The sequence below is a fragment of the Rhea pennata genome, chromosome 5 (genome assembly GCF_028389875.1).
Source record: "Rhea pennata isolate bPtePen1 chromosome 5, bPtePen1.pri, whole genome shotgun sequence".
NCBI lineage: Eukaryota > Metazoa > Chordata > Aves > Rheiformes > Rheidae > Rhea > Rhea pennata.
Genome location: NC_084667.1, coordinates 12,655,255 through 12,674,535, shown reverse-complemented (window position 1 = coordinate 12,674,535; position 19,281 = coordinate 12,655,255). Strand labels below are relative to the sequence as shown.

At 42.7% G+C, this 19,281-nt stretch overlaps 1 protein-coding gene across 3 annotated transcripts in view; it reads left to right on the top strand.

Moving 5' to 3' along the window:
* The first annotated feature begins 1,197 nt into the window (after nucleotides 1-1,197).
* The window catches only part of DCAF5 (DDB1 and CUL4 associated factor 5), a 75,392-nt gene continuing 57,308 nt past the window's right edge, over nucleotides 1,198-19,281 (top strand). The window contains exons 1-4 of one of the 3 annotated variants that reach the window (XM_062577543.1): nucleotides 1,198-1,428; nucleotides 12,027-12,170; nucleotides 16,495-16,531; nucleotides 18,850-18,989. In XM_062577543.1, coding sequence (XP_062433527.1) covers nucleotides 1,215-1,428; nucleotides 12,027-12,170; nucleotides 16,495-16,531; nucleotides 18,850-18,989 — 535 coding nt within the window. In that variant the 5' untranslated portion in view covers nucleotides 1,198-1,214. Of the gene's footprint in view, nucleotides 1,429-2,154; nucleotides 2,174-11,501; nucleotides 11,576-12,026; nucleotides 12,171-16,494; nucleotides 16,532-18,849; nucleotides 18,990-19,281 lie in introns of those variants that run through there. The other 2 variants (XM_062577545.1, XM_062577544.1) reach the window with 2 other exon arrangements.

Here is a 19,281-nt window from a genome sequence, read left to right as displayed (position 1 = left end):
CGGCTCGTTTAGGCCGTAGCTTCCCTAGGGGCGATTCGGGGGGAAGCCGCCAGGCGAGGGCCCAGCACTGCTCACCGCGCAGCACGGGACACCGGCTTGCTGCCCGCTCCTCGCTGCCATTGCTTGAGGTGCTCCTGTCCCGGGGTCTCCCGCGAGGTCGCACGTTGCACCGTCCTGTCAGAGATAAATGCTTTCTCCGGGAAGCACCCGAGTCACCGTGTCCTAAGATAGCAAAGTAGGACCCATGCGAGTTGCGTCTGTTTAACTGGGCTGCCTTTGGGGGATATTTGGGGGCAGGAGGACACTTGGCTTTTGGATGGTCTTTTGGGGATAAATCCAGAGAGATCTAATTGCTGTAAAGGGGTAGCGCTGCTGTGCTAAGGGTCTTTGGGAGGAGAGAGCAAGCATAAAAAAAAAAAAAAAAAAAAAAAAGAAAAAAAAGGAGAGAGAGAGCCTTGTAGAAATTGTCTTAATGAAAAATCAGGAAAATTTCTAGAGATGTAACACCTGGCAGTCTCACGGGAATTGCTCAGCAGTTCTGCAGGGCACAATCCCAGCGAGCGCTACACGCTTGGGATATTTTCTTTTTCCTCCTCTTTCCAGTTCCCAGCGGGCCGCTGCCGACCTCCCTTCCCGTCTACACGTGTCCGTGCGGCTTCCCGGTAAATAAATAAATAAGGAAGGAAGCGGACAGGAGGGAGAGGGGGGAGCCGCGCCGGGAGCAGGCCGGCGGCCGCCGCCCGCTGGCGGCAGCACCTGCCGCGCCGCTGCCGCCCCGCCGCGGGCCGATGGCGGCGCGGGGCCCGGCCGCGCCGGGCAGGCCGGGGCGCCCCGAGGGGCGGCGGCGGGCCCGGGGCGGGCGGCGGCGGGGCCCTGCCGAAGTTGGGCTGGCGAGCGCGGCCGCCCGCCGGCGCCCTGCCCGCGTCGTTATAAGGGGGAGCCGCGCGGCAGCAGCCGCCCGCCCGCCGTGGAGCCCGGCCGGAGCGGCGGCGGGGAGGCGCGGGCTGCAGCTGCGGATCAGCTGCTGAGGGGAGAAGGGGAGGAGTTAGCGGGGATCAGGAAGCGGCGGAGTGTCTAACACCTCTCTGCCATGGCTGGCTAAAGAAAAATCATCATAACCATAACAAGGGGGGAAGCGGGGGAGGGGAGGCGGCGGCGGCGGCGGGGGAAGGGGCGGCGGGGAGCGGCGGCGCGGCGCGGGCGGCGGCGGCAGCATGAGGCGGCGCGGCGGCCGCGGGGGCAGCATGCGCTCCGTGGTGGGGTTCCTGTCCCGGCGGGGCCTGGAGGGCGACCCGCTGCTCACGCAGGACTTCCAGCGGCGGCGCCTGCGGGGCTGCAGGAACCTCTACAAGAAGGACCTCCTGGGCCACTTCGGCTGTGTCAATGCCATCGAGTTCTCCAACAATGGAGGCCAGTGGCTGGTCTCAGGTAACGCCGCCCTTCCCCGGCCCCCGCCGGCGTCCCCCCCTCCCCGCCAGAGCATCTCCCTCGCGGCCCGGGGGGGCGGCGGGAGGGAGCCCGGGGGGCCGCCGGCGCCGTGCTCCGGACCGACCATTGCGGAGAAGCCGTGTTTCCCAAGCAGAGAGCTAAAATGGTTGACAGGTTTTAAATTCTGTTCCCCCCCCCCCCCCCCCCCGGAGAGGGAGCCGACCCTGGACAAAGTTTTTCTTTTTTTTTCTCTTTCTTGCTTTCTTTTTTAGGAGAGTGTTTGCAGGACGCTGGGGGTGTCCTTTTTCCTCATCGATTGCTTGCTTTGCCCCTTAAAAAGGGGGGTTGGGGGGTTTTGTTTGTTTTAATTTTAGGTGGACGGACGGGAAACAAAACTGAGTTTCAGTCGCGGGGGCCGAGTGACATTCGCCAGGGATAACCCGAGCCGAGAGCCGGGGCCGTGAACTAGGTCACGGAGTGGTCACGGGGGCAGCAGCCGCTGCCCCTCGGGCGTGGGGGTGGTCACGCGTGGGGCTGCGCGTGGCCGGTCGCGGTGCCGGCGCGGCGGCGGGGTGGGGGATGGCAGCTGGCCTGCGGGTGGGGAGGCGGGTCGGTGTGTTTTAGGGACTGGTGACTTTTTTTGGCGCCCCCTCCCCTTATGTCCTCGTCGGGCCGGGGAGCAGGGTTTTGCGGCGGCGGTGCAGTTCCACCTCCTCCCTGCCCTCTCCCCCTGTTCCCCGGCAGGGTGAGTTTGGGCAGCCGCGGCGGGGGTGGGGGGTGCCGATGCCTTTCTGGCTTCTGCACCCGCAGCGCTGCCCGCCCGGCGCCGGGGGCAGCCCCGGAGCGGGGCGCTGTCAAGTGCGGGGGCGGCAGGGGCTCGACCCCAGCCGCGCCGCCCAGGACCGGGGGGGCTCCGCGCCGGGCGGGGCGGCAGCCGGCGGCCTCCCGCCCCCCGCAGCGGCTGGCGCAGGTGCCGCCTGCGGGCCCGCGGCGGCGGGGGAAGGAGGCAACTTCAGGCCGGGGCTCGGCCGGGCGCTGCAGGCCGCGCTCTCCCGGGCGGCTCTTAGCGACAGGCCGGCGAATCGAGGGCCGATGCGGCCCGCGGCGGCGGCATCGCGCCGGGGCCCGGGCCCGGCCTTGCGGGCAGCGGGCTCCGCACCCGCCCCGGGGCGGGCAGCGGGGTGCGAGGCCCTGGTTACCGGCCGGGGTGGGGGGCGGTTCTGCCTCCCCGCCGCAGGCAGCGCCGAGCGGGGTGTGCGCGGGCAGAGCGGGGCAGAGGCAGCCCCGGAACAGCGCGGGGACTCGCAGAAAAGTTCGTTTTGTCTGTTTGCTTAATTTTTGAAGACTGGAGAATAAACTCTGTCCCAGCCGTGGTCTTCCGCTCTGCATTCAGAAGCCGCTGCCCGGAGACCTTCTTAAATTTTAAGTCTCTTTTCTGAGGAAACTTCTAAGCATAAATCCAGTGACTTCTGGAATAAGTGTCCATGCAGGATCCTAGTACTGTCCGGGGGGGGGGGGGGAGGGGGTTGTAGCCATTTACACACTACAATTTTTAACATACGCAGCCATTCTTGTATGTATATATATATATGCACATATGTGCATGTGTGCGTTGGGGGAAGTGCTGATTCATCTGAAGTTCTGAGCAGTGCTGGAGGCAGCTCGCTGGTTGGTACTGGTCCCTCTCCAGTAGTAGGTAGAGCTGTGTTTCAACTTAAAACAAAGGGCTCAAGTGCATTTGTTGCTGCTTTTCTATTTTCCATAATACAGGATGGAAAGACCATCCATGGTTTCGTTCTGTTTGCTCGAGAAAGCCTTGAGAGACCCTTCAAGTCATGTTGTATCACTCAGGCACTTATCTATGTTGACGCCCATTCTTTAGGTAGAAATAAAAAAAAAAAAAAAAAAAAAAAAAAAAAAGAGGACTGGAAGGGACTCTGAGAAGTCACTTTGTCCAAACTGCCTGAATCAAGGTAGGTTCAGCCAGAGGCCAGAGTATGGAGGCAGGTGGTCATCAAATAGAGATCTGAAGAAGCATAGGTAAAAAAGGAAGGCTTTCCAACCATGTCCAGTTTTCAATTTCCTAACTTCTTTAAACCACATAAAATGTTTGCAGCGGGTAAGCTTTTTCTCAGTGTGTAAGCAATAATATGGTACAAGAGTTGTAGTCCTAAATTTTAGGAGAGAATTAAAACATCTATTTGATTCTTAGTTTAAAAAAGTGGCAGGATGAATGTTTAAGTTAAATGAGTTAGCGGTGCACAAATTTGGGATAATTAAAAACAGATTACCTTAAGTCTGATCTTGTATTGATGCCCTGAGAACATGAAGAGCTCTAATTAGGGTAACTGTTTTTAGGAAAGTTTTACTTTATCTGTGACCATAAAATCTAGAATGCTTTATGTCCCATAGCAACAGCAGGCAGGTGTTCTCTTAATTCAAGAATAAGAAGCTTAAAGGGCAAAAAGTTTATGGATACTCTATTAAATTTCCTATAACATTACACTCTAAACACTCCCTTTTTTAAGGTCATACTTAATCTTGAAACTCTGAGAAACAGCAAAAGCAGGAAAACAAAACAGCGAGGAGTAAAACTCAGATGAAAGCTAAAGGAGGGGTATAAGCTGCTTGTGAAGCAGCTATATCAGAAAATTTCAGAAGACTTCCAAATGTAGATAAAGCCTTAGAATAGATGGTATGTGGGTCTCTCCGCCCTCAAAATAGTCAGTGTGCTGAGGTAAGGATGAGATGTTAGATGCTTCCATCTGCGCTGGTAGCAGCTGAGAGGGCTGACGTGGGGATTGGAGTGTGCGAACAGGGAGAACGCTAGCAGTCCTTTCAGTTGTTCAGTTTTAAGTCCTGCATACGTTCTTGACATACAGAAGTCTGTCTCAGCTAATTGACTTGTTAACAACTTCATTAGGACTGTTCTAAGTGCAACTGATACAGCGCATTCATACTGTCTATGCTGATTGTACTTAAATGCTAGCCTGCATCCAAATTAGTGCTGTTCTCATCTGTATTAGCAGGAATGCTTTTTTGGGTACATAGCCCACAATTTTTTTTGATGTATCTCCCAGAAGCAAATCTTAGAGTCTGTAAGGCTAATGATTACTGTTTCAGTAAACACTTCGAACTGCTTAAACAGGGCTTACATCACAGTTCCAGATATTTTTCCTGTTAGGATTTTGGAGAGAACCTCAGTGCTGACAAGCCTCAGCAGGCCTTTTGAAAGCATATTTAAAACTACTTTGTATCTTAACCTCACTAAATCTTGTATTAGAAATCACACATTTAATAGTAATTTTATTCTTGAGTTTGGTTTTGAGTACTTTCTAGTTGATCACTTCGAAGTTAATTTGATAATTTAGGTTGGGAGTCCATCTGTAAGCTTTTGCTGTGCCTCTAAGGAACTTTACAGTGTCCCTTTAGAGAGGAGGAGAGAAGCACTAATGTGTTGGAGTAGAAGTGCTGGAAGAAGCGACAGGCATAAGAAGATGAAATAAAGAAAATTAAGAGAATAAGTGAAAGGAGGAAATGGATACTCGGAAGATGCAATGTGACAGGTAGGAAAGACACAGCTGTAGAATGACCCAAGGGAAGAGGAAAGCTTAACACACAACTAATTTCAGAGCCACTTACACATTTCTTAAAACTAGCTACTGGATGTATTTCAAAGATTTCATTGGACAAAGTGTCTCTTTGCAGCTTTTTATAGCGTATGTGGTGGTCTGTTTCTGTTAACAGTTTAGGAGAAACACATGACTGTCAGTGCCTGCAAATTAAATTCACCATGCAATGATATGCAATGATATGCAACTGACTTCTTCCTTCAGATACTCTAGGCATCTCTATGTAATTTAACTTCTTAAAAGTGATCTCTTCTTAGCCTGTCTTGTAGTCTTACTTTCCCCCACTGTCAAGTTTGGTGTTTATCTGGCTGCCATTTTTCATGCTTGCTATCTCTTATGAACATAAGTATCTGTTTATCAGAAACTCCTACTTTTTCCTGCTTTAAACTGCACTTCTAAGATAACTTCTGGGAAATGCTATAATCTGAGGCTGACTTAATCCATGCATGTGTTCTTTAACTCTCTCTGCTGCTTTCCCCCTCACTAGATAATGCAAAAATTAATTGCACTCCTATGATTGTAAATTTGTAGGGATGGGAAAAAAGTGCTGGTAATTTGCCTGTCATTCTGTTAGCTATTTCTTCAGATCTGCCTGCTAAAACAGTGGAATGAGGTGACCTGAGCAACAATAGTGGAGTATTACATTCTGAGTTAATGGAATTGCATATCAAGTGTATTTTAAAGAAGGCTGGTCCTGATCTTAGCCTTTTTGTAGCAAGTAGAATTTTGGAGGAGGAGGGATCTTAGGTCTAGTTACTACTTGGTATTTTCATTGATGGCTAAGAAATTATTAAATTTAAAGGTGATACAAGGCAAGACAATCATTTTAGAGGACAGGATTTGAATTTAAACTATTTAGAAAAATAACCTGGAGAAAAATTGGAGTGCAGTTTGATAAGAACACATGCAAACTATAGTGCTAAAATAAAGTCAGCTGTGCAAGTACACTATGGAGACTAGGCAGTAGTCTTGTAGAAGATGCAAATCTTCGGATAAATTATTGCAGAAAGTTGTAAACTGTTCTTTGCCCACTGGGTACAGAACAAAGAAGTGATCTTAAATTGTAGCAAAGAAGACTTTAGGATGCAGTTTGATCTTAGGCCTGATGTGCTATAACTAGGATCTGCTCCTAGGAGGTGCAGGCCCCCCCCAACCCGGGCCTTCATCAGGTTGTTCATTCCCTTTCTTTCTTTCATTTCCCTCTGCCTTGTGTGCCATGTGGCATACGTCCGTATGGCTTAAAGTCGGAAGCCAATACAAGGGAAGTGTTTAAGGGGGGAGGGATTGGGAGATGTTGTTTGTCAAGGGTTAAATTGCTATCAGGTCAGCTTCTTGAACCTGCTCACCCTTTGGCTGCATCAGCACTGGATTCAGTGCAAGGGAATAGCAGGAGCGCGTGGCAAGGGGGAGTGGAATTATGTGTAAAGTCAAACTGCACCCTCAGGCTAGATATTAGGATAATCTGCCTAATGGCAAGGATAATAAAGCACTGAAATAGGTTCCCTAAGGAGGGTGTGAAATCTACCTCGGTGGAGGTTTAAGAGCAGACTAGGCACACATCTACTAAGAATAATTCAGACACAGTCTATCCTTTGGCCCAAAGCCGGGATCAACTAAGTAACTTCTTGAAATACTTTCCAATCCCACTTTCTATAATTTGTGCAACTTATTTAGTAGATGTAAGCAATAAATTTATCTTCAGTGCTGTGATTTAGAAGTGTTGCCCACTTGCAGTACAGGTTCTTTAGTGACTGGGTCTGGAACATACGGGAGGCAAGGAAATTTAGTGGTCTTGGACTTTGTCCACAGCAGGTAAGGCTGGTGAACTTAAAAACTTCGTTGTCCTGACTGGTATGATTTTTGGAATGCTTCTGTCTGCACGCAGGAGCTTCAGAGTGGTTCAGTAGTTGTGCAGATACTGTTTAGACTAGACTTGCTTTCAGCAAGAGTAGGTACTGGTTCCTTTTGAACCATTTTAGGGCTAACAAGGACAGTGCTGGATCTCTTCAGATAGACCACTGTTAACTGTGAGGCAGAGACTCCTCTTCCAGAGTTAGCTGTACTAAAGTTTACTGGCTACCTGTTCAGATGATGCAGCACAGGAAACATTTTAGGGAAGAACTAGCTCAAGAGTGAGGCAAAACTGGAATGTTTTGGTTTAGGAACTGTGGCAGCAGCAAACTGTTTGTGCTTAAATATATGCCATGCTAATTCAGGTGGGACCTGTTTAGCCATTCAGAATGGGTGTATTCTGCCTGTTGTGTTTGTCTATGCTGCTTTAAAAGAAAAACAAGCCTTCTTCATGGTCTTCATCCTCCACCCTTCTTTTTTTAAAGTTCTTGGGGAAAGCAATATGCAAAAACTATTCTGAAGTAGACAAACAGTGAGGAAAACAGGGTTCCTTTGTGTTGATAGAAGATTGTCGAGGGTAGATGCGTAGCGGACCTCGTAGCACAGCTATAAGCACCTTGTCGTCTTCACGATGCATCTGTTTCAGGACAACTATCCCAAGATTTAAAAACGAAGCTATTTTCATTTATGTTGTAATGCATGGTCTGAGTAGAATTCTTTATTCTCACCAACATTAGTCAGATGGGCCTAAGAATTAGCAACATATTCCAGTGACTTGAGGCAGGGGAAGAAGCATGTGTGTTTATGTATTTTTATTCATGGGTACATGTAAGAATTAGGATACCATATTTCTGTATCAACAGCAATATGGAAAGGTGATAAAATTCCAGGCCTCTGTAACCACAAATATTTCTTTAGCCTGACTTCTCTTCCTATGTGACTTCTGCTTTGCAAGTTGAGGCAGGTTTGACCTATAATGAACACTAAAATACTCGACTAATTAAAGCTTTTGAAATATGGTTCCTCTCTGAAAAGCAACTGTAGAATGGCATTGTGTGATTCCAAGCTGGGTCACACAAACTTTAATTTTTCAAATTGTCAGTCACGCAGACAGACATAAACAGAATCAATGAAAAAAGATAGAATTGAAGCTTCTGCCACATTATTTTGTAGGGGTCAAAGCTATTCCTTCTGGCACCTTTGCAATTCCGTTGTCCCAGGTGGTTTTCACATTTTAAATCAGTTGAGATTTTAAGGAGCAGATCTGTAGTCCAGTGCAAAGGAGGTTCTGGATTGCTGTCATTGTTTTGGATTGGAAGTGCTAAAGGATCCAAATCCTCATAAATGTTCTCATGCTTTTATTTCATCAGGAAATTTTTACATTTGTTCAAACATTATGAATGGTGTCATAACTGAAGAAAGCAGTGCTGGAGTATACTTGAAAGTGATTGCAGCTATCATTGTAAATTTATAGATAAGTTATATTTGAACTCTGTAATGTAGATTTTTTTTAACTTGTTCTTGAAAACTGATCTTATGTTTTCTAGATACCTCTTGCATCTCCGCATGGCTTTCTTTGCAGAAGTCTGAAATGCTTACTTGTACTCTTTAAAACTTTCAAAAAATATATATTCTCAGATTCTGTGACATCATGAGATTGAAAATTATAAATTCAAGACTTTTTGTGGGACTTTAGTTTGTAGAAGGTTCCCTTGTAGAGCCCTGGTAGCTAAGGTATTTTCGTGAAGGAGATCATACATCCAGGTTTCCCAGGTGTGTACTAAACCTATTGCTGCTGGTATGTGCCCTGCATTATGTAGCCGTGGACAGTCAGTCTCTTTCAGGGGAGCACTGGGCTTAGTGTACAGAGTTAAAATGCATTTATGCAGTAGGCCCAGTGCTTTTTGAAAGTGTTGAATGGCTTCAGCTTTGTGGGTTACAGAATTGCACATTAAGTGTACTGTACTTTGAAAGAATATTAATTAATCTTTGTTCACTGATCAGCAGTACAGAACAAATGCTGTAGGGCCAGAGTTTCGAATACTGTTCAGATTTGCAATGCACATGCACTTTGTTCCTGATGAATCATAGTTCACATCTACTGAGTGTAAAAGATCTGTATCTTCACATTTCCTTTACTTTCTCCCAACATACCTGTCCATCCAGCTGTGTGCCTACTTGCTCCCCTCCCTTATTCCAGCTGCTAAGGCTCAAACTTTGGTGACCGAGATTGTTTGCTGAGCTGCACCACTTCTGATTTCATTTGCCAAAGACTTGCCTTTTATGAGCATCCTTGCCTGTGACTTTACAGTTCTGTCCCTTGTATGATAACATGAAGGCCAGTAAAATGTTCTTTTCAGCCACAAAAGTGGCAGAAGTGTTCTTTTCTGCCTGTGCTTGGATACGTTGATGAGGATTTTTCTTACTGATGGAACTGACCTTAATTCAGAAGTATTTCTGGACTAGATGAATGGGAGGTAGAAGGGAGCATGCTTCCAACCCAGTTAACATTGTCATGTTAATAAACTTTACTGTCTCAGTGGGGCATGGCGGGGGGGGGGGGGGGGGGGGGGAATAAAACTGAGTCAAGAGAGAGGAGTTTAGAAGTTCTGGAAGACAAGTATGTGTAATACAATAATACATTGATGGAGAAGGGACAGAATAGTGTTCCTTCAAGGGAGGGGAGGATTTAAGCTCCTGAGCTGTGGAACATGTGCCATTTCAAAGGCAAACAGTGCTCAGCCTGTTGTAGCATTGGATACTCAGTAATGTAGCCTCTTGTATCAAACTCCTGTGGAGGTCTAGGGGGCTGAGAGGAAAGATGTGTTTGGATTTAGTAGGGATTGTTGTTTCTATCCTGGAGGCAGAGGAAACGATCATTCACATGTAGCAAATATAGAGGAGATTACAGTGGCAATTTAGCACTGCCAAACACTTTTTTGCACAGCTTGCAATTTCTGTCTCTCCTACCATACTGTATGTGTGCTGAAGTGTGCAGCCAGGGAACCACAGCAATGCTTGTTGGCTCTGCTGATCTTCATTGTTTCTTTTTATACGAGGACTAGGTGAGTAGTGGAAATGAATAGCAACTTGCTGGTGTGGTGAGGCTCCTAGATAGCAATGGTTGTTATGCTTCTCAGGTAGAAGGATACGTAGACTTATTGCAGTGCTTTTGCAAATTGCTTTGCTGTGAAAACAGTTAACAAGAGCATGTTGTTATGCTTTGCTTTGAGATATCTTATAGAAGTTTTGAAATATGAAAGGTATAGTAAGTAATATTGGTGTTCACCAGCCTTAAATGTTATCTAAATTGTTTACCGTCTAGTTTGATAACTTCAAGACCTGGCTGCTGGCAGCTTCAGAAAGTAACAGCTTCAAGGATAACAATCACTTTCAGATTTTAGCGTGACTAAAATGGTCATATATTTCTGCATTCACCTGTTTATGTCCCCTTGCTACTAACTCATTTGAAATCACTAGGGTGAGAGTACAAACATTCTCTGTTAGAAACGTCTGTGTTCCTAGCTGGAAAGGAATCTAAGCTCCCACTAGTGTATTTAACCATAAATTATCTTAAGTTTTCTGAACCCATCGTATTTGACTCTTAGTCCTGGTAATTATCAGATGCATCACAAGTCTTTTTTTTATCATGTATTGCCTACCTGTTTGCTCTGTGAAGTACAAAATTGGAAAAAGGAACTACACTGTAATTTCTTGGGGCACTGATAAGCATAACACACAGCTGTACTGTCTGTCAAAGTGATTGTCATAAAATCTGTTAAGAGACTTAAAGGCTGGGAGACTATTAACTTAAAAGATGTTTGACATAACTCAGTTTCATGGGAAAAATTCCTAATACCACCATAGGATGTGAGAAGCTTTAAGAAATGTGATTAATCATGAATTTTATTTATGCATTTACCTCTTCTTGAAGCAAAATGCAGACCAATTAATTCCAGTTTCCTTTTGTCTCCATTTCATGCCTTTTTTTCCTGCTAGGTAGGAGCTCTGAAGGCACTGAGCTTATGTTTTTGATTGTGCAAAGATGCAGTAAATGTTTTAACTGAAATCAGCATGTTTCTAGGGGCACTTCTAATGCCATTTTCTTTCCGTTGTGATTAAGGACAGATACCAAAAATATTTTGAGTGTGACTTGAAAAAGCTTTATCCAGATTTTTGCAGACATCCAGAACTGATACTGAGAGTGCTATCAAATACAGAAGTATCTTAAGTTTATTAGGATTTTTTTTTTAAAGTCATGTTTAATGTAATTAAAGTACAAACATTGGTTAACACTTCTTTTCTTTCTAAGAGATTATCAGACAGTAAAAGGAGACACTTGAATAATGTGTGTATATACTGTGAATTTTGAACTGAGAATTACAACAGGCAAACAATTAGAAAAAGTATACTAAGTTGTAAAGCAAGAGAGTTTAACTTCCTTGCCTCAGTTATCATCTTTGTCAGGAGCTCACCTCAAATGTCTTTGTTACCCTTTACAGGTCCAGAAGTGTGCCATTACTGAGCAGGCTCAAGTTTTATGAACGCTTCAGTAAAATCTTTAATGGTCACATGGTAGTCCCGTAGCCAACCTATGTTGTGGAGGCTTTGCAAAGACTGCTAATGGATATACTGATGTCAATGAGAGGGGGAAAAAATTACTGGTATATTTAAGCTGTTTTCATGAATAACATAAGCAATGCTGGCAACTAGGAATTGGTGTGAAAGCATTTTGCCAACATGTGTATGTTAGTCTGGAGTGTTTGGCATCTATAACTTGCTCCCTAACAGTAAAATCCCAAGGGTCCTGGTAACTAGTTTGTCAGTATGTATTGGCAGAGTGGTAGCTTTTTGTTCCAGACTTTCCATGCTGCTTTCTTGGTTTTCATTAATTCAATATTTGATTACGTGGTACTTAATGTAAATGCTCTTCAATGTATCCAAACCGTTGCAGTGGTTAAAAGTTTTGTGCTAATTAAGGTTTCAGCAAAGCCTTTTATGAATAGCAGCAGAATTAATAACTTGTTTGTCATCAGTTTACACATGGCTCAGGCAGTAATGGAGTTTTTTTTTTTTTTTTTTTTTTTTTTTTTTTTTTTTTTTTTTTTTTTGTAGGAGGGGATGACCGCCGGGTCCTACTTTGGCATATGGAGGAAGCCATCCATTCAAGAGTCAAACCAGTTCAGCTGAAAGGGGAGCATCACTCTAACATTTTTTGCCTAGCTTTCAACAGTGGGAATACAAAAGTATTCTCTGGAGGTAAGGAAGTTCAAGAGCCCTGATTTGAGGAGTCTGCGTTATGAGTGTCTTAGAGTGAAAGCCATGAGTGAGATCCTGCCCCACATGAAAGATCTTTACTGTAATCCCCTAAAGATCTGAAAGTTGTCCTTAATCAACAGCTGAAGGTTGTCTGGGAACAGGAAATTCTTTGGCTGGATTTGAGCTAGTACAACATTTTTGATTTGGTCATGCTTCTCCTTTTCCCAAATCTTAAGAGCATTGTGTCTCAAGCTATCATGAGAATCCTGGATCCAGATCTGTCCAGTCTTGTGCAATAGACTGTGAAAAGTCATCTTTATCATTCCCTCCTAGCTGTGCTGAGAGCAGACCCTGCATCTGGTCTGGCACTCAGGCTGATATTTAAAAAACCCTGCTGCTTGTAGCTAGTTTTAATGCACCCCTAGATTGGTAATGAAGGGCTATTGCCATCTGTTGGTGGGTCACTTTTTCTCAGATCTCATTTCAGTTCTTGCCAGATAAGCATCTGCCTTTTAAAACTATTGGCACATTAGGTTGTAATTGGCCTTACTATTCTTTGTCATCTTCTTGGACATAAATCCAATTTTTAGCAGAAAGTTTATTTCTTCCTTAAACCAATGTAAGGAGAGACATGTGGTAGAAGCAGACATATACTTGTTCTGGGGTAATAACCCTAGAACTTAGGTAAATTTATATTTCCCCTCACTACTTGTTTTCAAAGCATTAAGTTGGGGAGGAAAAGTTGAGTGAGAGGAAAAAGAAAAGGAGCCTCATTTAAATATTTACTCACTAAAGACTGTCCAAATGCAGTCAATGTACTTTTCTGCTGTACTTCATTTCTCTATCTGATGTGATTATGGAAGGGATACAAATGTGTATCCTTCATCAGCATCTCCATTAACATATAGATAGGCTTATTTTAGGATATTGTTAGACAGCTGTCATTAGGTCAGAGCCCCCTTTTTTTAATCTTTCTCCATAGAGATTTGGAAACTGTACGTCAGTGCTATAAACGGATTCTAAGCACACATGAGTATTGGAAACTTACCATTCTTTAATGCTTTAATGCTGTGCTGAAACCAAATCATCTCAAAAAAAAAAAAAAAAAAAAAAAAAAAAACTTGACAAGCTTTAAGATAGTGTCAGATTGTCAAATCTCAAGGGCATAGTGATACAGATGTACTACACATTGAGATGGAAAAAACCCAAAACTGTAGATATTGATACCTGTCTTGATTCTTGGGGCTGGTTTTAGTTTTGTGAGAGAGACAGCAGTCCACACTGTTTTCAAATTAATGTATTTGCATGAGGAACCTGTAGTGGTTCCAATGAAATTTGGGGTTGCAGTCTCTTTAACTTTAGTTTGAATTTAGACAAATGCAACCATACATGAATATTCAAGCAATGCGCTGACAGATAACCTGTGCTGAGTCTTGCTGGAGCTTCTGTAATGGTTCTTTCCCAATTTCAGCTCAACCTTCTGTCCGTTGTGCCATGCTGTCAGAGTATACTGTTGCCACAGTAAGGGCAGCAGAATGGTTTGTCTGTGCCTTGCCACTACAGTTAACACTGCAGTTGATTTATATCACTGATTATGATAGATTTTTGCTATGATGCCAGATTAGATGAGCTGTGACAGCTGATGCACAGCTAAACTGGCCGTTCTCATCTTTCTTTCTCCTCCTCTTGTCCACATATACACACTGTGCCTCTGCCAGAAATTATTTCCAATGGAGGAGTCAGAAACTCTTCAGCTGCTCCACCAAGATTCACAGAGCTCATCTGCCAGGACTGTGAGTCTGACTCTTGGATCCTTTGGAAAGAGTCATTTTGCCACATGGCCTAGATCTACCATCTGTTTTATCTTCAGTTGTAAAATGGGGTTAACTGTATTTATTCATCCAGCAATGTTCTCTGAGATCATTAAAAGGCCTGATAGAAGTGCAGATCCTAAGAACTGTTTTTGCCCCTATGAAATATTGAAGTTGGAGTTGAATTCAAAGCATGGAATTCAAATAATTCAGTAAACTAGAAGAATAAGAGCATGGAAGCTAGTGCAGGGGGCACAGAATTAATTCATTCTGCAGAGAACTGCCCACAACTAATGACTTAAAGATCTGAGGACCTTTTTTTAAAGCAGCTCTTGATAGCAGAGGAGAAAGGATTTCCCACTTAAGTGTAAATTGAATTGCATCCAAAAAATTTCAAAGCTTCTTGTGAAGCATGAACCATATGTAGCCATTTCTAAAATGGAGGCAGGAGTTGAGTGAATAGTGTTCTGCACATAATCTCTGGAGGAAAAAAATGCTCAAGGTGCCAAAGAAGTCCCTGTCCTTGAAAAGTACTGCATGCCCTTCTCTGTCTACCAAAATAGAGAACAGAGCAGCATTTCAAGTAGTGAAATCTAAAAGAAACCCTCTTAGTAAACTCTGAAATTTTTTTTCCCCTTTTGATCTTAGGTGTATGAAAAACTGAAATTAACATTCAGAGAACTGATTTTGTTTCTCCAGAGCCCTTCTGTGACAGATCTGGGGCTTTGGCCATCTAAACTGTGCTGTGCACTATTTCATCCTCATAGGTGTAATTGAAGGGAATGGCAGATGCTGGTTATCTTTTTGATCATAACTGCAGTTATCAAAAGAAGAGACATTATAAGTAGAAGAGTTGTGTATACAATTCTAACTCAGTTATTCTCTATGAAGAGTGAAGTCTTGCTCTGTTTGATATTGAAGTAAAACTCTAGGCTGAACAGTAGTGACATTTTCTTCAGGGATGAGTCCTTACCACAAGAAACGATTAGGGGGTGCCATCTAAACCATGCAGGTTAGACTTTGTCACCACCTTCTCCTTCTACACACAAAACAATGTGGCTATTTCCCTCCCTCCCTGTCTCTTCCCCCCTGCCCCTTCTCTTTCATATTTTGGAGCTTGTGATGTATGGGGAAAGCTGATCCCATGATGACTAGGGGCTTGAAGCCAGGCAACTAGAATGATTCTCCTGTTCATATTCTAGGGAGGGTGGGGAGCAGGGATCACTAGGGGAAAATTTAATCTCTGGGAAAAACTTGGCAACATCTTTCATTGGTGAAATACATAGGCACTAGTGTAGTTTTACTAGGTATGAACTTTGCCTGTAGTGTATAATGGACAGTTTCCATTGCAATTAATGATCAAAAGACACTTACACATAAGTGGCTTGTTCACCCTATCATGGAAAAGATGAGCTACTATAGCAGTCTAAGGCTGCACAATTTAACTAGGAGCCTGTGCAAAGAGCAAGTGGATGTAGAAAAATCTTACACCTCATTAATTCAAGAGAAATGTTCCCATATTTTTTTCTGTTGGGACAAACAGAGAAATGTGTATGGAATACACCAAAACTGAGTCAACTGAACACTTAAGACACATAACAGATGAAGTTTTGCTCCCTCTAAACTTCTGTGTTTTGTTTACAAGACCTTCACAACTTGGCATCAGAACTACAAAGCCATACTAATCATAAAGATACTGCTTTTTTTTTCATGAATGAATGGAAGAAATGTAAGTGTACCTCTAGATAAATATTTCTGAAGGGGAGATGCCAAGTCTAGGTAAGTTAGTGTTTAGTGCAGAGACTGAAAATATACTATCACTGTAGCTGGAGATGCATGTGAGTCTATGGGATTATTTTGAAGCTGTGACCCTCTCAGTCTGCATGCATGTGGTTAGTTTCCATTGTATTCAATGGATACGATTAAAGAAGAGTGACATGGTTACTTGACTTGGTTTTTGTTAATATTAAAATAATTACACTGACTATAATGTTCAAGCCTTTTCAATGGTTGCAAAACCCTGAACACTGGTGGATTGACAGCATTTGCGCCCTAAGCCCAATGCATTTTGCCTAAAACCATTACGGCGTCTCTTTTCACCCTCCATTATTTTCTTAGGTAGCATATTCTGAGCAGGAAGAAAGATGTATTCACATTAGAGTTAAGTTTTTTCCTGTTGCTTATTACTTTCTTCCCTTTCCTGCACATGCCTCAAAACTCAAGATCAAACTGAACAAAGAATCATCAGTAATATACTTAAGCAGAAATGCTTGTTGAGTATTAGAAGACAGAATGATTCAGTTTATTTGATTAAGACTGGAAGTGTTCTGTGGAGCCTTTCACATAGCTGGGTGGAGGGCAGATCACTTAGCAACTTAACTCATCTTCTCTCTGCTTCAGTTTCATCCTCAAAATAAAAAATGAAAAAAATGATTATTGGTTTTTATTTTTTTTCACTATGGCACTTTTAACCACCAGAACATGATGTTAAGTGTTTATTTTTCTCTTTATAGGCAATGATGAGCAAGTTATACTCCATGATGTTGAAAGGTAAATACACAGTTCCTGTTTCCACTGCTTCATCAGCTCCCGTAATGTTAAGTCACTGGAGGCAATTTTTTGTTTTAAATTAATGGTCTGGGAGAAGAGTAAAGACTGCTATAATTCCAAAAAGTGCCTTTTCTTAGTCCAAATTCATAGCTGGCATGAAGTGTTCCCCTTCCTCCCCCCATTTTTAAGCAGTTGGGTTCTGTGTCATTTTGAACTTGGGAAAGACAGAAGAAGAGAATGACTGTTAAATACAGGTGCTCTACTGAAGTCAGCATAGATGTTCTGAGTAGATTCAGAGCTAGATTTTTTCAGGTATTCTGGCACATAAAGTTTTTGTTTTGTTTTTCAAAACACTTACCTAACTTGTATTTAGGTTAGCTAGTGCTTAGACACTTAATTACATTTTAAAACTTTGGCTGCAGCTGGTTGACTTTCCACATTAATGTGAAATATTTTTGTTTTCATGTTTATTTTTACCAAAACTGTGAAGCCATTGTGGATTAGGCTTTGGTGTGGTACACCCAGGTTAAGTGGTTGGTTAAAATGTAATTAATACAGTAGTGGTGATGTATTAGATTGGAATTCTGAAGATAACATACCCTGCCTTTTGAGCTCTCTACCTGTGAAGTACAAATTTCATAAGCAAAAGTCTATCCTCATAACTCCTACAGATTTCAGCAATGTTAAATAACTTGACTTAGAGAATATCAAACAAAAAGAAAAAAGCAAGAAGAGATAAATGTAAGAACAGAGAAATATAAAACCTTAAATCTTTTGTGTGGCCTGAATTCTGATTAGCATAATTTGGAAATATTTCTTGCTTGGTTTGTTCAAAGCTTTTTGTGTTGAATTGCTCCAAGTGTATATCTGCCTTTCATCATATATTATATCTCTTTTTTATATAAATCTTAACTGAGAGTTGAGCGGAGGTAGCTTTGTTTTGCTCTTCAAATGTTCTCGGGAATATTGTGTTTTGTTTACCTGTTTATTAGTGGATTTTTTTAATTTAAAGCTGGAAATATCGAAACTTCGGAAGACTGTGTTCATCATTTGTTCTGACTTTTCAAGCTTTTGCAAGAGCCTTGTTCTTGGCAACTTTCTGTAGAAAGTGCTTGTTCCTACTGTCTTGCTTAATGTCTTAACCAGACTTTTTAATTTATGTGTATTTTTTAATGCACTTTGGTTATCAGACTTCTATTTAGCTACATTACATCCTCTTGTAATGCATATGGAATTCATTTCTCTAGTGCTGTTTGAATGACTTTCTGAAAGGAAACTAATTAGTCTGATAGATAGAATTCTGACTGAATTCTCTACAAAGTTACACTGCCTTCTTGAAGGGTAACAGCGTATACACTTGGTCTATCAACTGCTTTCTCATTTTCTTAAATGGTCCTTTCTGTTGCTGCTTGTTTGGCCTCTTCGTTAGTCTTCTGTGACTAAGACTTTAGACTAAGACTTATGGGCAAGACACTGGTCTTACACAGAATCTCTTGGTGGAGTTTCTACCAGTTACAATGATTGTATACAAAGGGTGGTGGGTTTTGGTTTTGTTTTGTTTTAAAGAAATAAGTGGGTTTTTTTTTTTTTTTTTAAGAAATAGAATAAGCCCAGAATCTTCCATCTTGGTATTTCAGCTTTTGGTCTCTCTTTTCATGCCACTACTTCAGCATTCCTCCTTTTCAAGATGATCTGAAAGTTTGGGAGAAGAGTGGAGAATGGGCTTTTACTTTTCTTATTGTGATAGACAACTGAAAGCTAGACACTTGAGGGGACCTACATTTATTTTGTTCTGTTTTGATGATTTTTTACGTGGGGGAAAAATAGGTCTGATCTATCCTGGAGAACCAAGAAAACTTCAAAAGAGCTAGCTGGAAAGTTACTCTTGTGAGATATGTTTGTTTTTTTTATTTATTTATTTTGATGAGAGAGAGCCTGTGTTTAAGAATTTACTTTTATCTTGGTTTCCTTTTCAGATTACATAGTAAAAACATGTCTGCAAGTTCCCAGATCCCATTTACTGTTACCTTCTCCTAAGCTTAATCTGATAAAACATAATTTCCATATGGACTCTAAAGGTTTTAGTATGTGGCTTTCCTTGTGTGGCTTTTGGTCTGAGGGTTTTTTCCTCATAATATATCTTGGTCACTGTATATATTTTTTCTAACTTCATAACAAGAGCCTTGTGTCTAGTTGGAGTAGCACTAACCTTGTCACTAAGTATTACCAAATAAATTAAAATGTAAATACTATTTGCTTTTTAAAACAACTGCTGTTAGAGTGGAGTAAAAGAATGATATTGTTTGTCTGTTTTCCAGCACTGAGACGTTGGATGTGTTTGCCCATGAAGATGCAGTGTATGGTCTTTCAGTGAGCCCAGTAAATGATAACATCTTTGCCAGTTCATCAGATGATGGCCGGGTTCTTATTTGGGACATCCGAGAGTCTTCCCACGGAGGTGAGAGCTGTAGATGGAAATGATTTTGATTTAGGAAAAACAGGGATTTGATTTGGGAAGGCAGGGAAGGCAAAAGCTATGTTTATCTGGGAGGACTGAGACAAGGAGCACTGAGGAATCATTGTAATTCTTGTGGCCGGTGATAGCTGTCTCCTGGTCTTCATAGTCCACTGTTACTGTTTTAAATGATTTTATAAAGTAGCTGCCTGTATGGTGCACTATCATAAAAGTTGTTACGAACAGGTTTTAACTTGAGTTAAAGAAGCAACGGAGGATGTGTTCCTTCAATAAA